Below are 24,897 nucleotides of genomic sequence, written 5' to 3' on the forward strand. Positions count from 1 at the left end.
TTATTCCACTATACCATCCTGCCTCTCCTGAAACACCCTGGTGTGTTGTCTTATATACCAGGATTTCTGCTTCTGAAAGATTGAATAGATGAGATTGAAAAGGTTGACCAGGGAGCTCCCCAGATTTTAAACTTGTGCTTGCTTTTAACCTCTAGTGGTTGGGGAATAGGTGAGGGCGAGGATAGAGCTCTGAGAACTGGCATTCTAACTCATCACTGGTCAAAGTGGTTTCCAGCGAGTGGTTTAGAGGTAGTGAGAAATTGAAAGGGTTACCAAAGGCTGAGGCATTCCATAGATAGATTTCTCTCCAGGAGGGTCCGTGAAGTAATAATAGCAGTGATAATGCAGGAAAACCCAAGTGAGGGTCTGGGGAATCACTTTAGTCAAAGGTCTTTGAGCTCAGAGACTGAGGGAATCACAGGATTTGTGCAGCTGGACTATAGCAGTCACACCGAGTCTTGAAGTGTGAGTCTTTGGAAATGCCCCTTGGAGTCCCTGTGGGCTTCATTGTCCTCAAGCAAAGCTTCTCTTAGTCAAAGCTGGAGGGAGTTGGAGGTTCTGGATTCCTCAAGATTGGCAAGGCTAGGACAGCAACTGAGCAGGAGGCGTCAGTCCTGCTATAAAGACAAGCCTTTTTGGAGGAGACCTGGCAAGTGCCTAGATCAGGGCTTTCTGTAGTAATGGCGGCTAGCCGTAACTTCTGGGTGTTTGGCTGGAGATTGTCACAAAAGAAGTAGTAGTTAACCAAGAGGATCAAGGAATCCATCTTGTCTGCCAGTCTTAAAGATTGAAGATAATTTGGGAACACTCTCTTTGAAAAAGGGTGTCACCAGTGTATTTATATCATTGGTATCAAGATGATGTAACTGGTCATTTGGGCTCATCCTTTTTGTTAATATAGGCATTACTGCCATGTGGTGATCTTGGGAGCAGAGTTTTGATTATTAGAGTAGAAAAGAAATTGTCCCAAACACAAAAACATTTTGCCTACAAACTGATTCCACTGAGGTCTGCTAGGATTAACAGTCTTCTCTTTGGTATGGTTACAGTGCCCTGGGTAATTTTAACCTGTAACTTACTTACATCTCAGTGCCAGATGTTTAAACATGAGTTAGTATATGGAAATTGTAGGAGGAAAAAAGAAGAGAATAGGAATAGCAGAGGTGGTCTCCTAATTTTAGATGACTTTTCTAGCTCTTCCAACTTCTTCAGCTTTATTATTGCTACTTCTAGAAACCTCTATTGATGATGATAGTAGCTAGTTTTATAGTATTCTACCTGTTGTTAGTCTTTATGTAATGTTTAGAAATTGTTTTGTATTTTATTTAACTCCTGAACAAACCAAATAAGTTAGAGATTATTATCTATATTTTAGTTAACACATTAAGATTCACAGAAGTTATCTAATTGCTTAAAGTCCAACAGAGTGAGGACAAGAACCTCAGAAAATGTAGTGCTAAAGTTAGATTCCTTTGTTTCATTTTTAAACAATTTTTTTGAAATATAAAACAGTGAATTAAAGAACAAATTCATATAAATATTACTTTCAAAAAGCTAAAGTTTTAAAGAAATTGTTTATCTTGATTTCTGGTAACTAAAAAAAAGAAGAAAAGTATTGTTTGGGCAAATTAACTTTTGTAGACCAGAGTGAAGGGCTTTAACAGGAACATGAGGACAGCCATAAGGCCTTCATCAGCTTTGTAGATGTCAGTGTTTTAAATCCCATGCCTTCCATTAGGTGCATTTGCAGTATATATTTTAATAGTATTTCCCATGATGGTCTGTGAGTAGGAATGCCATTTAATAAATAGTACTTCCTGTGAGTATCTCTGAGTGGTAAAATCTTGACTTTTGAATGTCTGAAAATGTCTCATTTTGCTGACTGACTGAATGATAGTTTAGTTGGGCATAAAATTCTAGATTGTCAGCAATTTTACTCAGTATTTTGAAGATTTTAGCATTGTTGTTGGCCTCAATTTTGCTTTTCAAGCTTGCTAACCATCTACCTAGTTCCTTTAGGAGTTTTGCTTTATTCTGATATTTTTCTATTTTATAACAGGCTACAAAGGTGTGGATTTATCTTCCTTTGTCCTGCTCATACATTCATTCTAAGGACTTGTTTCTCAAATTGTGGGAGAGATCTCTCCAAATATTTCATCTTTATAAGTCTCTCCATTCTTTTTTTCTGGAATTGTTATTAGACATGTAACAGAGCCTCTTAATATCTTCTGAATCTCCTAATTGAATTTTAATATTTTAAAGAAAAATATTTTTTTCTCCTTGTTCTACCTTCTAGGTGCAGTAAAATTATACCTCCTAGTATTGTCTTCTAACTCACTGTACTTTATGGGTGTGTTACCTCATCTGTTGGATTTTTCTAGCTCATTGAGGATGCTTTCACTATCCAAGACTTTTAATTGTTTTTTAAAATAGCTATCTGTTCTGGGGTGCCTGGATGGCTCAGTTGATTGTCTGACTCTTGGTTTTGGCTCAGGTCATGATCTCACAGGTCATGGGATTGAGCCCCGAGTCAGGCTCCAGGCTCAGTGGTGAGTCTGCTTCAGATTCGTTCTCCCTCTCCCTGCCCCTCTGTTCCTCCCTGCTTGTGCTCTTTCTCTCTCTCTCTCAAATAAATAAACAAATAAAATCTTAAAACGTATCTATCTGTTCTTATTCTGCTTTTTTCTCCCAATAGTTCTTGTGTATTTATGATGGATATTGCTTCTTTATTCATCTTAATCATCCTAAACCTATTTGTTTTAAACTTTGTCTGACTGTTCTATGAGATTACTTACATTTGGGTTGAATTCATAACTGGATGGTTGATTCAACTTTCTCAGAATTAGATCTTTTTATATGTTTGGAATTCTAGTTTGTGGATTCCTTTCAAATTGATGTGAGGGATTTTTGCTTTTTTTGCATTGTTTCTGTCTTTCATTCTCCTTCCTTGACTAATGGTTTTGTGGTTTTGCAGTTGCCTTCACTTGGTGCTTCAGGCCCTGTCCATAACAGTATTATATGATGTTTATGCTTGCTTGGTGATGGTTTGGGGAGTATCACAGACTAATACAGCAAGTAGGCAATATGACTCCCTTTCTCTCCTAAGGCTTCCCTCCTTCCCTGTGCCCATGGCTGCTGATAAAACTGGGGCCTGAGGTAGTAGGTGCTCTGTTGTTTTCTTTGGCTTGCTTTCACAAATTTGTGGGTTTTTGCATACTTGCCGGAGGGTTTCAGACAGTGAGCTGTGCCCCATCTCCCTCTAGCATGTGGCAGCTGGGTCTCCCTACCCTTCAGAAGTCTACTTCTCTCTGCACTGTCTGCTTCTGGTTTGGGAGTCCTGCATTTCTTTGATCCCAACCTCCCTCCCTCCCTTCCTCTCCCCCTCCTCTTCTTTCTGTTTCTTTTCCAGTATGTGGAGATTATCTGATAATATCTTATTGATTTTCTTTTTTAAAAAGTAAATTTCAGGTGGCGCCTGGGTGGCTCGGTCATTGAACATCTGCCTTCGGCTCAGGTCATGATCCCAGGGTCTTGGGATCGAGCCCCACATCGGGCTCCCTGCTCTGCGGGAAGCCTGCTTCTCCCTCTCCCTCTCCCCCTGCTTGTGTTCCCTCTCTCGCTGTGTCTCTGTCAAATAAATAAACAAAATCTTTAAAAAAAAAAAAAGTAAATTTTGAAATGTAAAATATGTATTTGGATAAGAAACATTGTTTCAGAGCTTGGGACCTGCAGGGCTGAGCTGACCTGACCTGTATCACGTTCACTTTCCCCAGTCTGCTGGTCTTAAAGTAGTTTTCCCAGGAATGCCCAGGTACTATTGTATTGTGCTTTGCCTGTCCCTTCTTCCTTCTCTTGCAGAACTGCTACAGAAATTAAGGGATTTTCTTTCTTCCTGGTATTACTTTGATTGGGAAATACTCAGAATAAATTTCAAGACTCCACCTTCAGTGTAAATGTCAGTATTATCTCAAGTTAAGGAGAATAGTATTAAGAAATAAATAAGTTTACAGAAATTATTCTCCAGAACCAATTTTCAAGAGATGTGACATTTGATATGATGTGTACCCAAGTATAAACTTCCACTTAGCTCTCATGTGTTGAAATAGCCGACAAAGCTTCAGCGAGTTGCTAGGGTTTCCTTTATCTTTGAAATCAGAAATAGTATTGTAGTATAGACTTTGTTTATATCAAAGCTTCTACAAAAGCAAACGTTAATAAAACTGCAAAATAATTTATTGTTTTCACATGTTAATAAATTCAAAGAACCAGAAACTCTCCCCTCTTCCGGGCACTTCTTCAGGGTGTGAAGGTGCCACTGTGCTGTAAGACAACTTCTCCAGCCCCCCGGAAAGTCTTTTAAAGCCCAAGGTAACTTGGCTGTCATTCGAGCAGCTCATGCTCTTCTGCTCAGATCCTTGAGTCTGGGGACTGGTCGAGGTAACCTCCCTGGGTTAGATCTCTTGAAATGCCCTCTTTACATACAATAGCTTTTAATATCAATTATTGTTGTTTTCACAAGTATCGTTTGCTTCTTTTCAGTTGTTTTTAAAAAAATCCCTTGAAGAGTTAATATGTATACAAGGTAAAATTTCCACACAAGGCATGTTCAGTAAAAGCATGACTTTTTGCCCAGCTCGGCCTCACTCCTGCAGGTCTTCAGAGACCACCTCTTCAGCACAGCTGTGCTCGGGTGACCCAGGCACGCACATGCATGTTCCTTTCCTGTAAAATTAAACGGTCGCATGTTACACACACCGTTCTGAGCTGTGTCTTTACACCTACTGGCTTGCTTTGGAGCTCATCCTCTATCAGATATATATATAAAGCCATCTGAGGATGTTTTTTACTTTAACACTTAATTATCGCTAAAATCTTCTTGTCCTGAACCAAGGCATTACGTAGGAGCTGTTAATGTCCACTGCAGGTTTGTTTTATTTTCAAGTAACCTGGACTTTCTTTATTTGGCTCTCCCGGCTGGTGGATTTTGAACTTTACACTGGAGTTGATAACAGAGCAGAGCTTCTGTGTCTGGTCATCAGTTTTCAAGGAGCCTTTCAGTTCTGTGTTTTCAACAATAGGTGGCACCAGCAATTTCTGGATTTGGGCTGTATCTGGATGTGAAGCATCATTATTTTGAGCATTTTTCATTTCATATCGTTGTGTTCACAGATGATTAAGAACAAAGATGTGTTTACCTGAAGGCCGAGAGGCTTGCGCAAGCAGGCATAGGTACGCAGGGGATTCAGAAGCACTTTGCAGAAGGGTACCCGGGGTGTGACCCCCCCCGCCCCCGCCCCTGTTGGTGGCAGTCATCTAGTGAGAGCAGACATTTAGTTAACACGTTTGATTTCACTAATTATGCACGTAAATTGTTCTCAGGTTTATTTTGATTGAAATTTGGCCACACACATGAGAAATCATCATTGCGCCCAGGAGTCGTGTATGCTCATTGCTTACCGTGTCCCATCTGAATTTTCTGGACTGTCTCAGCCCCTCCTGCTACCCCTTGTGCCCTGTCAGCCATGCCTAGAATGTCCCATCAGCATTTAAAACACAGCACCAAAAAATTAAATTTCTATCATAATTCCCCAGGGAGAAGCCCCCCCTTTTTTCTTTTCATTGCCTCCTTAGACTTCTCTCCATCAATTTCTAATTCAGCCTTTTTTTTTTTTTTAAAGATTTTTATTTATTTATTTGACAGAGAGAGAGACAGCGAGAGAGGGAACACAAGCAGGGGGAGTGGGAGAGGGAGAAGCAGACTCCCTGCGGAGCAGGCAGCCCGATGCGGGGCTCGATCCCAGGACCCTGGGATCATGACCTGAGCCGAAGGCAGATGTTTAACGACTGAGCCACCCAGGCGCCCCCTAATTCAGCCTTTTGTCTTTCTGAAAATGTTCTTTATTTCTGTTCCCTGGCAATAGAAGGCTTTGGTCACTTTGTAACTGTGTGATCCTCCTGCCCACTCCCCTTCTGTTCTTGTTAAGAATAGGAAGAATAATCCTCCTGGCTTGAGGATACAAAATTGATAGAGGGGTCCTATAAGGTTTTCTAAATTAAACATGTACTGATTGTGACAAGCTCTGTGATCCAACCCACACCCCTTCTGGCATCACTGTCCCTTTGCCCATATCCCTGGGGTCCATGGGCAACCCTTGAAGAAATGAAGGGAGGCTCTGGGAACCCTAACAGCATGGGTTTCGGATCAGCATGGCCTCTCCTTTTTTTTTTTTTTTTTTCCTTTCTGAAGGGAATTCAGAACTGCTTAGTCTTCACCTAGGATCTGGCTTTGGTTTCATCCCATGGTGACACCTGTGGGTTTCTGTCTTCCTAGAACCTTTTGATCTCGTAGATCCTAGATAGGCTTGCTAGGGGATATTATGCCCAGACTTTAGAAATTCCAGAGTTCCTGAATCTCCCTTTGTCTTCTGCAAATCAGTATTGACTCCTAGAGATATGGGTTTTTCAGATAGTATTCAGGCTTTTCAGTGGCTTGTTCAAGTTGCTCTTTCAGTCCGTAGTGTGATACTCACATGGGAACAGCAGAACACACATTTAGAATCATGAATGTTGTCTGTGCCCAGAGCTTTGGGCTCAGCTGCCCCATGTTTGCCATTGGGGGGAGGCCAGTACAATGCAGGAGTCGCTGCCTCCTTCACAAATCCTGTTTTAAAACCTTCAGTAGTTCTTCCTGTCTTTCAAGACTATTGTTATGTGGGCCCAACTTACTGCTTTTTTCTTTGTAATCTATAACATGACCCAGAACCATCTTTGGGATTCTGGCAAACTCAGCCCTATCTTTCGGGGAGCAGGAAGGACCACCTGCCTGGAGAGGAATACCCAAGATAAGGGAGGAGGAGAAAAACAGAAGTGCTTGGTGAGGTTTCCAGCGGTGGCCGAGCTCACTGCTTCCTTCCACACCTCTCCCCATCAGCAAAGCCAAGAGACAGACTGCTGTGTTGGCCTCTGCAGACTGCTCCCGGCACCAGGCTTCCTACTAGCATGGTAGGACTTTTTTCTTCCAAGGATGCTCTTAATGCTTATGCTCACTAGATGTGTGTGTGTGTGTGTGTGTGTGTGTGTGTGTCTGTCCAAGATCAGCTGTGCTCCTCTTAGGGATGAATAATTCTGATTCCCTTTAAAACTGGGTGGGTTAATACTCTAGGAATTTACTTCAAACTAATTAATAATAATAGCCACCACTTATTGAGGTCTTACAATAAGCTAGACACTTTGCATGCGTTGTCTTTTTAGTCCTTACCAACAACTCTATGAGGTCAATACTGTCATTCCTGTCCCATTTTGTGGTGGAGGAAATCAAGGTTCAGGAAAGTTAAGTAACTCGCCTAAGGTTATACAGATAAGGAACATCCAGATTTTGACTTGGCTCTCCCCTTCACACCTTGCTAACTCCACACTTTGATGTAATGCTCTAAAGTTCTGTTTCAGAAAAAAGCAGGAACCTGTAGAGTTCTCCTCTTCTTGCCTAGCTCTGGCTTACCATGCACTTGCCCTTAGCCACAGGCTGGTTGCGATAGAGTTTGAGCCTAGGCACAGCACCCTTTAACCTTCTCTAGGGAAGAGCTGCTGTTGCCGTTTGAGTTTGGTAAGTGGTCTCCGTTGGTAATTTTTAAATGTATTCAACAAATATTTATTCTAATGACTCCATGCAAAACACTGAGCATGCAGCTGTTAAAAACACATACAGGGTCCTGCCTCCATAGAATTGTATAGATTAGTTGGGGATAATTCATGCTCTATGTAAATAAAAAACAAACAAGTAAGAGACCAACTTACTTTTGTTCCTTCTTACTGTCAAGATGTTGGAAAGCAGAATTAACTTGAGCATCTAATGCATGATCTGTTGAGAAAAGACACGTATATGGATACATTGTCTCATAGGCAGGAATTAGTAATTCAAACCCGTATATGTTTGAAGTTGATTAAAGGAAAATAGTCAGATTCCTGAGTAATGATTTAAATGTGCTGGAACATTACCCATTACGCACACATTATAAAAGTATATTTTAAAATCCTGGCTGATTGTTAAAACGATAATATTTCAGGTAGGTGGCGCTAAGAGTTATTCATGCAGTCATAGAATGTTGAGTTTAAAAATGTGTGACCTTCTCCTTCCTCATTTCCCCTGCAGAAATTAAAACTCAGAGAAATTGCATATGCAATGTTCCCTTACTTCCCAAATTGATGACTCGTAGGATGAATAGACTCCGGTTTATTCCAGGTCCCAGGAGTTCAAGTTGTCAACAATTCACCCTCTCATGCATTAGCAATGTCAGTGACTTGGAAATTAATATGATTTGAACTTCATGATTCTTTCCCTTAGATGTGGTTGAAGTAGTGTGAGCTCATCATCAAGAAGCAGTTAGTTAGCTCTTCTCTCCAGCCGGCCTTGTCTAGATCTCATCTTCTACTACCAAATGGCACTACTAGTTCTAGTGACTCAAGGGGGAGTTTTACTCGGTGTGACTGCTTTAGCAGACCACATTAAAGCATTCATGCTCCCTGCTAGGTTGCAGGAATGAGTTTTCTTAATGCCATCACTGAATTCCAATGGAGGAAATAAATTACTCATGCATTTTCTAATGGTTAAGAAATTTTCCAGAGTCTTGGCTGCCTCATTTTCATCATGCCCAGGTTCCATTACCAAAGAGTAATTGATGTGATTTTGACTAGCGGGCTGATACTGCTTAGAAAACCAGCTAAGTAAAATGTCTGAGTCACATATCCCGGGACAGAATTTCACAGTCAACCATATAAGAGACAAAATTTTGTAGTTATGGGGAAAAATGCCAGACGTGGAGGAAAAAACCCTTGTGGTCTTGCTTTATTAACTGATTAACCATGTCCATGTGGGCGCGTTGCTTTATCCTCTCTGAGTCTGTCTTTGTCATCTGTAAACATGAAGATAGTCCTACCTCTTGTGGTTGTTCAGAGAATCACAGGAGCTGAATGTGAAGGCTCACTAGAAAAATGCTATGAAGATCTATGTAAATGTAAGGGTTTAAAAATACTGTCATAATGATAATGAAACTCAGAGTGACAATTGTGATCTAAATCTTGGCATACAGTTACGTGTAAGAGAACATTAAATGGGTGCTTGGATGCTTTTATGTGTTGGTATAGTGACAGTGTTCAGTGTTTGAAAAATGCAAGTCACTGAAGGAACGATTTTGCTGCTCGACATTGACATCAGTAAATAAAAATAGCTTGAAATAACCTCCTTTGTTCCAAGAATGGTTAAAGGCAGCTTTCAAAGATACCAACCACAGAAAAAGAAGAAGAAAAAGTTGTGAGGAAATGGGGAGACAGGGAAGTGGGATGAAGCAAAGGGTTAAGTTAGGACCCAAAAAGCACCTCGTGAGGCTCTGGACTACTTGTGAGGGGTGAGTCAGAGAGTTGGCTTGGGGTTTTCCTGCAGCCAGGGCTATGAGGGCACCATAACCAGCCGTGTGAATCATGGTGCCCGTGAGGCCAAATAGTGAAGCAGGGCTACTTCTAATAATGAGACACGAGACAGTGATTTTCCCAGGGCCCTGATAAAGAGGACGGTGCGTGATGACCAACATCCTACAAAACATCTTTTTTTTTTTTTTTAAATGTGCATTCTTTTTTTTTTTTTTTTTTAAGATTTTATTTATTTGAGAGCGAGAATGAGAGAGAGAGAGCATGAGAGGGGGAGGGTCAGAGGGAGAAGCAGACTCCCCGCCGAGCAGGGAGCCCGACGCGGGACTCGATCCCGGGACTCCAGGATCATGACCTGAGCCGAAGGCAGTTGCTTAACCAACTGAGCCACCCAGGCGCCCCTACAAAACATCTTGATGATTAAGCATTCCTGCCTTTTTTGAAATTGTTATAAGTGTGACCGCCAGGTGAGAAATTGACAAGTTCATTGTTAGCAAGCTTTTAGTTATTTGGTTTTAATCATGATGCAATGTGTGTTAGGCCTAGAAATAACCTCTGAGAACACCTTGCTGCCCCTCCTGTCTTACAGGCTATAGGGATCCGTGACCTGCACGGGGCTGAGTGTCGGCTCGGGGTTACCTGTGCTTTGTGTCAGCACGAGGAGCTCCGAGCCCATTCTGTGTGACTGTGGGAGCTTTCCTTGTCTCAATAAAAATACCGTTTGGCACTTTCAATATTTGAAATTGTGAGTTTAGCAGTTTACTGTGGTGGGTTTTTTTCTGGCTGTTGGTTGTAGAAGTGTAGAAGCTATTGGATTTGATGGCATCTCCCTATATTGCTTGTTTTGTTTTGTTTCCACTGTGGAAGGTTACTGATAAGCCTGACAAATTGGATCAGAAATTTATAGAGAACAGGTCTCGATATGTAAAGTTTCCGAAATTTGCAAATATAGTACCTGGAATGCCCATCCTCATAAAGCATCCTTAGCACAATTGTCAAAGACATAACCGGAAAATGTAGAAAGGCATTGATATTTTAAGCAAATTAAAATAAAACCCCAGATCTTAATTTCAGAACATAGGTGGAGCTTAAATATATTGGCTAAAAGCCTAAGGGAGTTTTAGGTTGGCTTCTTTAGTGAACTTCTTTGCTCATATTCATGGAAAGTTCTGATGTGCGTAGCAATTGTTCAAGAGGTTCCTGTGGGTGATTTAGAGGCTGATTAAAACAAACTTCTTTCATCAAGGAACCATGAGATCAACCATGGGAATACAGGGGGCCCAGGTTCTAGAGAAAATAAAGGTGGGTCTCCCAGAGGATCAGTCAGTGGGCTTGAGGATTTTAGAGAAACTTGACTGTTTCTAGTCAGTTTGTGAGGCAGTTTGCTTGTGTCACTGAGAGAGGCATATTTACAACCTTTTGACCCAGGGGTAGTGAGTCATGGGCAGTAAATACCGGAAGCAGTGATATTAAGAAGTCATCTGTTGTATTTGTCTCCCAAACAAGGTTGAATGACTTTACCAAAGTCATAAAGTAGGAGCCTGAGCCTTGCGTTTTCTCCAGCTTCAAGATGTGTGGGGATAGGCAGGGGCGGAGAGGAGGAAGAGGCATGCAGATGTTAAATTTCTCCTCGATCTGTCTTTTTGCTTCCTCATTTGTAGAATTAAAAATTGGGGCCAGATTATCTCAAAACAACTTCATCAATCTAAAAAGAATTCCTCTTGCAAAGTGGAGGTGTGGGAGATGTAAGTACTTTAAAAGTAATCTTTCTCTGTCTTTTAAAAAAAACCCCAGCCTACCTAAAAAGTGTTTTTCCCCTAATTTTCTAAGGAAAGGCAGTTAAAGGAGTAAAAACCTGAAGGCTACTGAGATAAACAGAGTGGAGGCACAATTTATTATTCCCTTTCTGCTCGGTATAGCCTTGTGAAAGAACATGTTGGCCCAAGAAATGGAACACTGCATCTTTTCCATCTTACTGACAGCAAAATGAATTTGATGTCTTTTATTTCAAACATATGCACTTGCTAAGCCAATGTGTTAAGATACAAAACATATACTCCATTTTTTTTTTTTTTTTTTTAAACTCAAATTGCTAGCACATAGTTAAAGTATAACATTCCCCTGGACTTGGTACTGCCCAGACATGGTTTGGGTGATGCCTTTTGTCCTTTTTTTTTTTTTTCCTTCAAGTACTACTGTTCTTTGACCCTTGCATCTCAGAACTTGCCTACTGAATTCGTGGTCTGTGCAAGCACTTGACATTAGATAGTGACACTGTGACTCGAAACATTGGGCCAGCTGCAGTGCTGTGGGGTTAAGCAAAGTCTTGGCTGCGGCTCTTTCTGTTTGCTGTAGGTGATGAGTATGAAGTGGCTCACAAAAGAAAAGGTTGAGAACAAGGGGAAAGGCTGGGCCTGTCTTAAGCAACTCATCTCTGTGTGTCCATTTGCTAGGTCCTAAGGTGAGTCAGTGTATGGCTTTCCAGAAGGAGTGAGTCATGGGGAGTCTGACGCAGAGAGAGGTCGTCTTTTAGATCTGTGGGTGGTGGGAGAAGCTGGGTAGATGGAATAGTATTTACTGTGGGAGTGGCAATGGGAGAAGAGAGAGAAGGAGGATATACTTTTGCTACAGGGTCTAGAGAAGCTGTGGTCCATCACGGGTTATGTGAGCAGAAAGCTTAGAGCTTGTAAAGTGATATTACATACGTTGTCTCACCGACTCCGGGCGGAGGAAAGGGGGCGGGGGTGAGAGAGGAGCCCCGAAGGTGTCCCTGGCAGCATGAGCCAAAGACATCTGGAGGGTCCTTTAGGGCCTCTGGCAAAGTTCTCATTCCATCTTCCCAAGAGCCAAAGTAGCTTCTTCCTCCTTCCCTTTCTGATTCTGTCCATGGGCAGCTGCTCTGGTCCTGATGTTTCCCGCAGAGCCATATGCAGGATAGAGACTGGACTCCTGCATACGTGGCATAAAGTCCTGTTGGACTCACCATGCAGATGGCTCCCCTGTGTCTCAAAAGAACTGTTTTGCACAGAAGAGGGAGATGTGGTGGCCTGAGAAACTCTGGGTTTTTGTCTGGTTTTGTCAGACTGAAGACAAGCCATGGCCCAGCTCTGGTGATCAATTCCCTTCTCTTTTACAGCGGGAAATTTGCCTGGATGACCTCGGGTCCCTTTCAAGAGCTCTTAGAGATGGTTCCCAGCCCTGGGACGACTTCTTGCTTAAGGACGGATGATGCTGCCTTTTCACATTGTCTGATTCCTATCATCACGTCTGCCCTGGCCTCTCTTTTTTTCCTTCATCCTCAGTTCATGCAGTGCTTTTCTCAACTGTTTCTGCCCCTTGGTATTTCCATATGTTATCTTTGCCCCTTCCTCTCATGGTATGGTCACATGTTAGCTGAAGGCAAGAATTAGATTTTCCATTCTGTGCATGGGTAGTTCTTTGTCTTCAGACATTTTTTGATATCGAAGGAGAGTTGTGGGAAAAAAATCAGGTCAGGGACCTGAATTAACTCTAGAGAAATTTCAAAGCCTCTTTCTTACCTCACTAATTGATCTTTATATTTCCACTCATCTGAGGAGAACAGGAGAAGATTTTTTTTCCAGCTAGTTCATGGACCCTGTATTATAACATGTATTTTGCACATGTTTTAGGGTTCCAAGAAAATACCAAATAAAAATTAATATATTTTATTTTTCACTTGTTATCTATACATTTTGGTTAACTTTGAAAATTTTAAACACTTTGGAACTTACAGGAAAGTTATAAGATTAATGCAAAGGATTCCCATATACCCTTCACCTGGATGCCCCAAATTTTAACATTTTACCTCATTTTTACTTTATCATTGTCTCTCTGCTCTTCAAAAATGTTGAGTTTCGATATCTCTCTTTCAATATGTATATATATTTTTTATATTAACTGTATTATTTTATTTTATTTTATTTATTTTTATTATGTTAGTCACCATACAATACATCATTAGTTTTTGGTGTGGTGATCCACGATTCATTGTTTTTGTATAACACCCAGTGCTCCATGTAGTACGTGCTGTACCTCCTTAATACCTATCACCAGGCTAACCCATCCCCCCCGCAAACCCTCAGATTGTTTCTCAGAGTCCATAATCTCTCATGGTTCATTTCTCCCTCCGATATCCCCCCCTTCATTTTTCCCTTCCTTCTCCTAATGTCCTCCATGCTATTCCTTATGTTCCACAAATAAGTGAAATCATATGATAATTGACTTTCTCTGCTTGACTTATTTCACTTAGCATAATCTCCTCCAGTCCCATCCATGTTGATGCATATGGTGGATATTCATCCTTTCTGATGGCTGAGTAACCGTCCATTGTATATACGGACCACATCTTCTTTATCCATTCATCTGTTGAAGGCCATCTCGGCTCTTTCCACAGTTTGGCTATTGCGGACATTGCTGCTATGAACATTGGGGTGCATAAGGCCCTTCTTTTCCCTACATATGTGTCTTTGGGGTAAATCCCCAGTAGTGCAATTGCTGGGTCATAGGGTAGCTCTATTTTTAATTTTCTGAGGCACCTCCACACTGTTTTCCGAAGTGGCTGTACCAACTTGCATTCCCATCAACAGTGTAAGAGGGTTCCCCTTTCTCCACAACCTCTCCAACATTTGTTGTTTCTTTCCCTGTCAATTTTTGCCATTCTAACTGGTGTAAGGTGGTATCTCAGTGTGGTTTTGATTTGAATTTCCCTGATGGCTAATGATGATGAACATTTTTTCATGTGTCTGTTGGCCATTTGTATGTCTTCTTTGGAAAAGTGTCTGTTCATGTCTTCTGCCCATTTTTTGACTTGATTATTTGTTTTTTGGGTGTTGAGTTTGAGAAGTTCTTTATAGATCTTGGATATCAGCCCTTTATCTGTAGTGTCATTTGCAAATATCTTCTCCCATTCTGTGGGTTGCCTCTTTGTTTTGTTGACTGTTTCCTTTGCTGTGTAGAAGCTTTTTATCTTGATGAAGTCCCAAAAGGTATGTATTTTTTTTCTAGATCATTTGAAAGTAGTTATAGTTGTGTTTCCAATACCTTGAGATATTTCAGAATATATTTCCTAGAAAAGAAAAACAAGAAAAAAACCCCTTCTTTTCCATTTCTCCCTTTTTGCTCTAGGATCCAACCTAGAGTCACATTGTTTTTGTTGTGTCTTTTTTAGTTTTCTTCAGTGAGGCCTGGTCTCTTAGTCTTCTCTTTTTACTTTGATGAGTTGACATTTTTAAAAATTTATTTATTTATTTTTAAAAGATTTTATTTTTTTGGAGGTGGGGGAGGGGCAGAGGGAGAAGGGGAGAGAGAATTGCACGCAGACTCCCCACTGAGTGTGGAGTCAGACACACGGGGCTTGATCTCACAACCCTGAGATCATGACCTAAGCTGAAACCAAGAGTCAGATGCTCAACCGATTGAGCCACGCAGGTGCCCCTGATGAGTTGACATTTTTGAAGAGCACCTGCCTCTTAGTCTGTCCACATTGTTCCCAGGGGGATGGTGGGCTTTGGGCCGGAGGACCTCAGCTGTGATGCTGTGTTCTCTGGGTGTCAGACGAGGGACATCAGTGTGTCTGGTGCTGGTGATGTTAACTTCTGTCACGCTGATGAAGTAGTGTGCCAGGTTCTCTGCTGTAAAGTTACGTAGTAAATATTTTGTATCCAGGGATTTGAAAGTGACTAATAGATTTTTGATATGGAGATACTTGGAGATTATTTAAATATTCTGTTCCTCATCAAACTTTTACCCTCAGCTTTTAGTTACACCGATTATTTTGTAACCCTTTTGTAACCCCATCGTTCTTTCTAAATTTATTCATTTAACTCAACAGTAAAAAAAAAAAAAAGATATATTTATACATATAGTATATCATGGATTTTTATTTCTTCCAATATGTTGTAATCCATTGCTCTCAATATTTATTTTGATGTTCAAAATGTTCCAGATTTGGCCAGTGGGAGCCCTTTCAAGCTGCCTCCTGAGTCCTTCTAAATGTCCTTACCATTCTTTAGGCAGTTTTTTACTTTCTGCCGTAATTAGATGTTCTGGGCTCATCGAGTTCTTTCTCATCCCAGCCCTGGAATCAGTCATTTCTCCAAAGAGCCCTAGTTCCTTTCAGTTGAGAGTGGTATTTGGAACCAGGATCGGGGTGGTGGGTGTGCTTACTGCTCTTGAAGTATCATTGCTTCTAGGCTCTTCCAGCAGGAAGAACTAGGACATACCTACACCCCCACCCCACACACGTTGTACACACGCAGACGTTTGTATATCTTTCTATATCTATCTGTAGATGTTCAAAAACTTGAGTTCATATCACTACCTTCAATTCCAGTCCAACACCACAGGGCTTATTCTAGTTTTATCCCTTAGTGTATTTGTATCTCCCTTTTCCAACAGTGAGAACGCTGCTTCTAGTATCCTTAGTATATTGACTTTTTCCCCTCAATCTCCTGGCCTTGTGGGCCTCCTCCTGGGCCCTAACCTCTTTAACATAACAGTGATGCGGGGCAGGTCCCCATCCCTGCCCTGCCTGCCATGTGCCTAATGCACATGCTGACTCTACTCACCAAGGACTCTCCCTCGCCTCAGCTCAGCTGTATGACTTGTGAGCTTTTAAAAGTGGACGCCCTGGGTGGCTCAGTCACTTAAGTGTCCCACTCTTGATTTCAGCTCAGGTCATGATCTCAGGGTCGTGGGACTGAGCCCTACATTGGGCTCTGTGCTGGGTGTGGAGTCTGCTTAAGATTCTCTCTCTGTCTCTCTCTGCCCCTCTCCTGTTCATGTTCTCTCTCTCTCTAAAAGAAAAAAAAAAGATTAAAAAATTAATAGTTTTTCATTGAAAAATGTTTAGAATAAGGACTGCTTTAACTAAGGTAAAATTCATAAGTGGTACTTTTCATTTTTCTCTCTATTCAGTATGGAGAGGAGAGAAGTAACTGATTTCTAAATATTTTAATGATGTTTTGAGTGTTTTGGATTTGATCTCATTTATTGAGGGGTGGGCTCAGTGGGTCCCTTTTTGTCTTGAGACACATAGGAAATGGTGATATTGTACAGCACACAAAGTTAAATGGATAAGACTCAGGGGATGCAGCCAACAGTCATGGGGCCTGTGGGTGTTTGGGTGACCCTTGTCTCTGTACACCCATCATCCAGTAAGGACATGTCTTTGCAAGCTCTGGCTTAGCGCATGGCACTCTTAAGCTGCTGAGATGCTTTGAGGACCTAAGGCTGCTGTCTGTAGCCTGTGGACTTGGTGTGTTGGCTAGTCGTCTGTCAGGTTTGCACCAGTGGTCACAGGGGGACCATGTAAGAGGAGGAAGTGGGCATCTCAAAACAAGCCTTTTTTTTTTTTTTTTTAAAGATTTTATTTATTTATTTGATAGATGGAGACATAGTGAGAGAGAGTGCACAAGCAGAGGGAGTAGCAGAGGGAGAGGGAGAAGCAGGCTTTCCTCTGAGCAGGGACCTGGATGCGGGGCTCGATTCCAGGAACCTGGGACCATGACCTGAGCCGAAGGCAGAGGCTCAGAGCACTGGGCCGCATCAGAGGAAGATTCACTAATCACCGCCAGTAGTGGAGGATTGCTGGGAAGAAAAAAAAAAGGAATATAAAATTAAAAAAAAAAGTCCATCCCAAATTCACTTATTTATCATTCAGCACTTACTTACTGAGCTCTCCTTACGTGCCAAACATTGTTTGAGTTGATAAGGATACAGTGATGACCAATTTGGCTCTCTTGGGGCTCATATTTTAGAGGAGGAAGCAGGTAATAAAGAAAAAAATAATAAGGAAGGATTACTTCAGAGAGCTATGAGTGCTGTGAAGAAAATAAAACCATAGGAGAGTTTTAAGGTGGTGGTCAGGGGTGGGCATAGGCTGTTTGAGTGTGCTGTGATGTGTTTTTTTTTAAAGATCAGTTTGGGGGGCGCCTGGGTGGCTCAGTCGTTAAGCGTCTGCCTTCGGCTCAGGTCATGATCTCAGGGTCCTGGGATCGAGCCCCACATGGGGCTCCCTGCTGAGCGGGAAGCCTGCTTCTCCCTCTCTTACTCCCCCTGCTTGTGTTCCCTCTCTCACTGTTTCTATCAAATAAATAAAATCTTAAAAAAAAAAAAAAGGTCAGTTTGGCTGATAATGCGGGGCATGGATTTTAGGGGGCAGGAGTGGGTGCAGGACCCCAGGAGAAAGATGATGATTCAGACTTGGCTTTCCAGTATGGTAGCCATTAGCCATGTGCTGCAGCTTAAACTTAATTCCAAATTAATGAACATATCTGACAAATGCTACAACATGAATGAAACTAGGAACATTATGCTAACCGAAATGAGCCACACAAAGATGAATACTGTGTGATTCCATTTCCATGAGGTCCCTAGAGTAGTCAGATTTATAGAGACAGAAAGTTGAATGGTGATTGCCAGGGGCTGGGAGGCAGGGGGATGTAGTTTCACAGGTAGAGTTTTAGTTTTGCGAGATGAACGGAGTTCTGGAGTTTGACATACAAGGATGTGAGTGTGTTTAACCGTTCTCAACTGCACACTTAAAAATGATTTAGAATGATAAATTTTATAAGTATATTTTACCACAATTTTAAAAAAATGTAAAAAAAAGAGCTAGCCAACATTTTTCTGTGTGAAAACATGAGAGATAAGAAATTTGTGGACTAAGAGAAGAATGAGAGGAGAAAAAGGGATGAAAAGAGTAGCAAGAGGGTGTGAGGCCAGGGTTGAAAGAGGGGGAGAGAGATCTAACCCAGCCTGTCCCAAGAAATAGCATATGAGAAGGGAATTAAAAACGTTAATTTCCACCCCCCCCCCAGTAGATTAACATAAAACTCATTCTTTTCCGCAGTTGGATTGGCCACACTTCAAGTGCCCAGTAGAAACCTGTGGCTGGTGTCTACCGTGTTGGAACAATTCCGGCATCACAGAAAATTCTGTTGGACAGCTCTGGTGTAGACCATGTGATTGCTGTGGCGATGGGGAGAAGTGGATGGATTGGGGATGGATCCGGGAAATATCACCAATAAGACTTGTTGACTGATAGGATATGGTGGAAGAAGGAAAGCGACAAATTCAGGATGATGTGTGGCTTTTCTGCATGAGCAGCTGGGGTAGACTAGATCAGCCCGGGGAGAACAGAGCCCAGCATACAAATCAAGAGAGTTCTGCTTTAGGCATATTGTACCGTCTCTTCTAGGGCAGAATCTAAATAAATCTTAATGGAGATGGAGAAGGAAAAGTCCATTTTGATGAGCTTTTCAATCTCATAAAAGATGCTAAATAAGTCCCATATGTTTGTAAGTCCTCATCTTGCTTTAATTTTAAAGAGGCCATTATTGTCTGTTGGTTGTTTTATTAAATACTATTTCATGGTGCTGCAAAATTTAATTCCAGAGAAATCCCTTTGTTTATTTTAATTTTGTTTGAATTGTGATTTGAGATGCCAACTGAAAGTGACCAGAAAATAGGGAGTTTGTTCTTGATTATTTGTTGAGGAGTTACTTACTAAGGGACCACAGGTGTGGGACCCTGGCCCGGGCTCATGACAGGTACTTTAGACTATACTGGCCTTACTGTGTTTGGAGCTTAACACTGTAAAGTCTGTAAGCAAGGCATGTCTTCTAAAAGAGGAACCTCTGGTGGATTAGGGTACTGCAAGTGGCCGCCTTCAGAACCAAATGACATGTCTCAGTCTCTTTCCAGAAGGTGGTATGTTCAGATGCCGGGACAGTCCAAGCTGCGCTCTGTATGTGGGCGCATACACCTGCAGTTTTTCTCTCTCAGAGATCTCTGCCAGTGTTGCCCTTCTTTGGGGAGGGAGTCTCTTGCCTGCCCACGTTTAGGGAGAGAGGCCCTATATGGACAGTTGTCAAGGGGGGAAAGGCTGTTTTTTTAAATGTTCCGGTGCTTTCGTGGCTAGTGGCCTGCACACGAGTATGGCGTCTGGGCCAAGGGCACGAGTCGCAGCCATGCTCCATGGGCTTCCCTGGACACATTCTTCTTCTTCGGCTGCTGGGTTTGGGGTTGACCACTTCTGTGCTCACAAACCAGTCACCCTGGTGCCCTGCTTCACGTTTCCAGACCCTGTTTAATTGTGCTGTGGCAGTGGGGGCGATCACAGAGGGGCTGACACAAGCAAACTGGAATCGACTTTGGAAATGTTCCATTTCCTTTGTTCGCTTCCCTCACACATTTCCCAGCACCATGGCTCCTGGCAGCAACCATCCCCTTAGGGTGGCTCCGTTCCCCTTTGAATGCACACTCTTTAATGCATTGAGGTCTCCATTCTTATGCTGTTGGGCAAATCAGATTGATTCCAATTTGCTATTCAGGAGAGGAGGAGTTTTGATTTTTAATATAATACATGTGACATTCCTTGTCTGCTTCATCTCTTTCTGTTGTGACAGCCCCCTCCCCCACATCCCGCTCATCAGATAGAGAATGAATATTTACAGATCCATAGCTGTCGGAAGAATAAACTTACCAGGCAAGCGTGAGGTGTTCTGCAGCCTGAGTCCTAGGCCGCGTTGGCCTTTGGGTGGGCTGGAAACCACAGAGCCGCTGAGATAGGACTGAAACCAGAGAGCCAGGTATGCGTCGTGGTGAACTTCCGCGTCGCCACTCAACACTGGCTCTCCCCAGCCTTCCTTCAGAACCCTGGTGGGTTCTCCAAGCCCAGTGAGTTTGCCAGTTCAATCCACATTTTCTCCCTACATGGAATTAATTTGGAACTGAAAAAGAAAAACTGCCCTGGAATCTGTCTATTCAAATAGAAAGGAAAGCCAAAGACTCTAAAAAACAAACAAACAAACAAACAAAACCAAAAACCTTCTTTAAGCATATGTAATAAATTTATATGGACATGATTTTCTCAAACATTAGGGAGGCCGCAGCAGGACCATCGCACCAAAGAACATGGGAGTCCAGCCTCAAGATGAGAGTTCTGTTTGGATTTAGAATTGCCTTGGAACCAGATTTTTTATTTTCACACTCTCCTATATCTATCCCGATACTGCAGAACCATTTTAAGAACAGGATTTTGAAAACGACGGAGTTGGCCTTTCTTTTAAAGGCAAGCAAATACCAACCAAGTATTGTGGTGCTATTGAAGAAAACAAACACTGAAAGCTGGAACATGACTCCGTAGTAACACAGTGTCATGAAGAATCTTTGGAGTGGTTCAGTTACACAGACATGTTTTCAGAGTCTACAGCTTTCAGTAGGTATTGGAAAGGGAAGCTGACGACGGGAATATTCAGTGCATCGAGATGGAATCATAGAAAGATGATTCCATGGCATCGACCCAGGCGATGGCATTATCGTCAAGCTCCAGGGTTTTTTGACGCTTAGAAGATGAAAGCAGAGCCTGGGAAAACCCAGGAAACTTTTCTCAGTAGAGTAGCAGTAAGACCAAACAGATTTTTCCCCACCATGAGTGGTAAGCCTTGTGCCATCCTCCACACAAGCTTGCTGTGCTGATTAACGAGAGAGGCGAACTCCTTTCCCGCCTGAGAGTGTCTCTGTGCCATCTGCACACGTGGTAATAGGTACACACACATACATGTGTGTGCGTATGCGTGTCTCTCACCTGCCCCTCGCAGTGAGTCTGCATGCGCTTCAGGCCGGTTCTACTTGGAGACTCCCAAAGGTGAGGTGGGGCGGTTTGCACATAGATTTATTTGCTTGTGTATTAGTCCTCTCCTCCAAGGAGGAAGCTGGGGGTGAGCTCGGCGAAGTTTTGCTTCTGTGCTCACGAGGCTAAGTTTTCAATCTCTCTTCTCGAATATTGGCTCATCTGTGCACCCCTCGGCTTGTGCTCTGAGGACGGAGTGCCCGTTTTTATCCTAATGACCATTTATACAAGGCTTTTTAAACTACAGAGTGCTGTTCTGCCCAGTTGCCCTTAACTTGCACAACCAGGATAGGTGGGCAAGTGTTTTTAAAGTCCAGATAATCTTACTGGGGAACTCCTCGTGGGTAAGTGACTAATATGTGTTATACACCGTCGACCAGCCTTATAATTTTTTTCCAGCCTACAAAATGCACTTTATTTTCTGACATGTTTCCCGGCAACATGATTTGTAATCTCAGGGTGTGAGGTGCTGTGGTAGTGAAGGAAGATTTCATTTTATGCACGATGTGGAATTATGAAATAACCTTGGTCTTGGGAGAGAAAACAGCATCCTTGGAGACTTTATGACCAGGGATAAAGAGCTTTCAGGAAGGAGCTTTCTTTCTTTCACCAAAAGAAAGAAAATGGTGTGACATGCTCTGCCCACATTGTCTTTTTATTTTTGTTTTATTTTAAATTAATTAATTAATTAACTTTGATGTGTGATCTCTCTTGTTCTTCCCAGTGTGGGAGCTCTTGGAGGGGGGAGCACCAGTGGTTTTCTATCCTGAAGCTTCACACGGCCCCTCACTTAAGGAGATGCTTAGTAGATGTGGGGTGGATTGAATTGCAAAACAGAAGGTACATGCTGCAGACGGAGATTTTGATTGGCCACTGGTTCTGACACATGTTGTGACACTAAGTAATTCAGAAGATGTTTTTCTCCACAAGTTTGCAGAAATTCTCTGCCTGCTGGGGCTAACCATTTGACACATTAATAGCTTTGAAACAGAATATGGGTCAATTTTGCCCCTGCCTCCTTCCCACAAAAATGCATACTTGAAAGCTTTTATGACAAGATGATCAGAGAGCAGAATTTATTTCTGAGCAATTATCTTACTTTGTGTTAAAGTTTGTTCCATTAACTTCCATCATGAGTTTTGTTTGATATGTGCTGGGCCAGCAGAGGCTCTGGCGAATCGTCTCAGTGAGATAGTGTCATTAAAACCCACACTCCTGCCATCACCCTCCATCCCCTTCCTTGGCTTTTTTTTTTTTTTTTTTTTTTTAAATAGAACCTCTCACTGAAGGTGTGTGTTTTGCTTACATGTTTATTTTTTGCCTTCCCCACTAAAGTATAAGTACCACGAAAGCAGAGGATTCGATGTGTGACCCGTATCTAGAACAGTACCAGGCACCTTGTCGATGTTTGATAAGTGTGGTTGTCAAATGAGTAAATTGAATGAATGAACATAATTATTGGTGCTCTGAGCCTGTGAATATTATTCATTCATTCAGAAATGTTTATCGAGTTCCTGTTATGTTCTCAGTGCTTCTCTGTATGCTGGTTTCAGCAGTGAACAATATAGTACCTGTGTTTGAAGAGGAGAGTGCCTCGTGCTGAACGATATGGTGGCCACGTGTGGTTGTGTAAATCTAAATAAAATAAAATAAAACAAGAACCCCAGTTTCTTAGTCCCACTAACCACATTTCATGTGCTTACACATAGCTGGCGGCTACCATACTGGACAGCACAGATATAGAAAATCAGTGCTATCATAGAAAGTTCTATTGGATAGCATGCACTTTGTGACCAAACGGGTCAGTCCTTGGGCACTTGCACTCCAGAAATACACAATATATACTGTGTAGGGAATACGCACATGTTTCAAAGGGAACATGTAGAGGAAGGCTTTAGCCGAGGGTATGGCTGGGTTGTCAGAGACGGCTTTCTGGAGGAAGGGTTTCTAAACAGACATCAGGAACGAATAGGGATGCAGCAGGCTAAGGGGGGCAAAGCACAGCTGCTGTCGGAGTCAACGGAAGCAGCTGGAGGGAGGGAGCTAGAATAAATGCCTTAACCTGGTGAGTTCCAGGAGGGCTTGGGATCTTATTCTGAGGTCTACACAGGAACAGATTCAAGGTGCATGAGGATAAGCCACTTCTGGCAGGCAGATAATATTTGTCATGGCAGCTTCTGTCTCTCCTCAGGCCTAGCCCATCATCAGTCTGTAACCCCTTCCTCCAGAACCTTCCTGCTTCCAGTTTTGACTCCTCTCCATTTTGTGTCCACCAAACTCCGAAGTTGATCCTCTTACTTGCTGAAGGCACTTCATTGTCTCCCTGTACCACTAAGGATAAAGCCCATACTTTTGAATATGCTTGTGAGGCTCTTTATGGTTTGACCCATTTTCTTTTCTTTCTTTTTTTAAAATTTTATTTTATTATGTTACGTTAGTCACCATACAATACATCGTTAGTTTTTGATGTAGTGATCCACGCTTCATTGTTCTCTAGAATTTCTCTTCCTTTTCTTCACCTGTCACACTATTACAGAGCAGTACCCCTTCTCCAAGTGTTCCATCTCTCCTGCCTCTAGGCCTTTGCACCTGCTGTTCCCTCTGCACAGAAATCTGTTCCCTCACCTGCTTCCCCTTTGTTTCCATACTTGCTTTTCAGACCTCAGCTGAGAGTGAGTGTCTTCAGGACTCCCTGGGACTGACCTCAAGCTAAGGTGCCCCACCTGTGTGTCCAGTCACGCATGCACATCCCTGTGTCGTAGACCATACTGTTCTGTTTCGCCTCCTCATATGTCTGTGACTCTTCGCCCCGGGCCTGCAAGGCACCACATCTGCCTTGTTTCTGATTTTGCCCCAAGTAGCCAGCATCGTGCCTCAGTCAGTATTTGCTTACTGAATGAACAAATGGGTCTGATGGTCCATCTCTGTTTCCAAGGTGTGATCAGACCCACATATAGTTTTGAAGTGAAACTGTGGCCCTTTAGAGGAAACTTCTAGAACTCAAACATGAGGGAGGGGAGGAGACGGGCGTGAGTCCATGAGGAGAGCAGATCAGTGGCCCTTGTTGTTTGTTTTTACACTTACGGCTTCTACTGAGGTGTCATTTCACGTGCAGCTCACCCAGTTGAAGCCCACAACGCAGTGACTTCTGGTAAGTCTGTTGAGTTGTGCAGCCATAGTCCAGCTTGGGACATGGCTGTCGCCCCAGTAAGAGTCCCCATGTGCCTTTACAGCTGCTTCCTGTTCCCACTCCCAGTTCCACGCGGTCATGAGTCTCCTTCTGCCTCTGTGGATTTGCCTCTTCCGGCCCTTTCATACAAATGAGATCGTATAAGTGTGGTCTTTTGTGTCTGGCTTCTTTCACAGAGCAATTTTTTTAGAAGATTTATTTATTTATTTTTAAAAGGTTTTTTATTTATTTATTTGACAGAGAGAGACAGCGAGAGAGGGAACACAAGCAGGGGGAGTGGGAGAGGGGGAAGCAGGCTTCCCGCGGAGCAGGGAGCCCGACGCGGGGCTCGATCCCAGGACCCTGGGACCATGACCTGAGCCGAAGGCAGACGCTTAACGACTGAGCCACCCAGGCGCCCCAAGATTTATTTATTTATTTTAGAGAGAGAGCATGGGGTGGGGAGGGGCAGAGGGAGAGGGGGAGAGAGAGAGAGAATTCCAAGCAGACTCCCTGCCGAGTGCGGAGCCCAATGTGAGGCTCGATTCCACTACCCCAAGATCATGACCTGAGCCGAACTCAAGAGTCAGATGCTTAACCGACCGAGCCACCCAAGTGCCCTTCACTTAGCAAATGTTAAAGAGTCATCCAT

The 24,897-nt window shown here is 42.6% G+C and overlaps 1 protein-coding gene across 4 annotated transcripts in view; it reads left to right on the forward strand.

The window, feature by feature from the left end:
• The window catches only part of GLIS3 (GLIS family zinc finger 3), a 442,028-nt gene that overhangs the window by 54,551 nt on the left and 362,580 nt on the right, over nt 1–24,897 (forward strand). The window contains exon 3 of one of the 4 annotated variants that reach the window (XM_064579470.1): nt 11,082–11,165. The exons of the other annotated variants lie outside the window; for them this stretch is intronic. Within the exon in view, the coding sequence (XP_064435540.1) occupies nt 11,082–11,165 (84 nt within the window). The remainder of the gene's footprint in view (nt 1–11,081; nt 11,166–24,897) is intronic. 4 annotated transcript variants of the gene reach the window in all.

The sequence above is a fragment of the Mirounga angustirostris genome, unplaced genomic scaffold (genome assembly GCF_029215605.1).
Source record: "Mirounga angustirostris isolate CCGP_5_RB_7025 unplaced genomic scaffold, mMirAng1.0.hap1 SCAF_15, whole genome shotgun sequence".
Lineage (NCBI taxonomy): Eukaryota > Metazoa > Chordata > Mammalia > Carnivora > Phocidae > Mirounga > Mirounga angustirostris.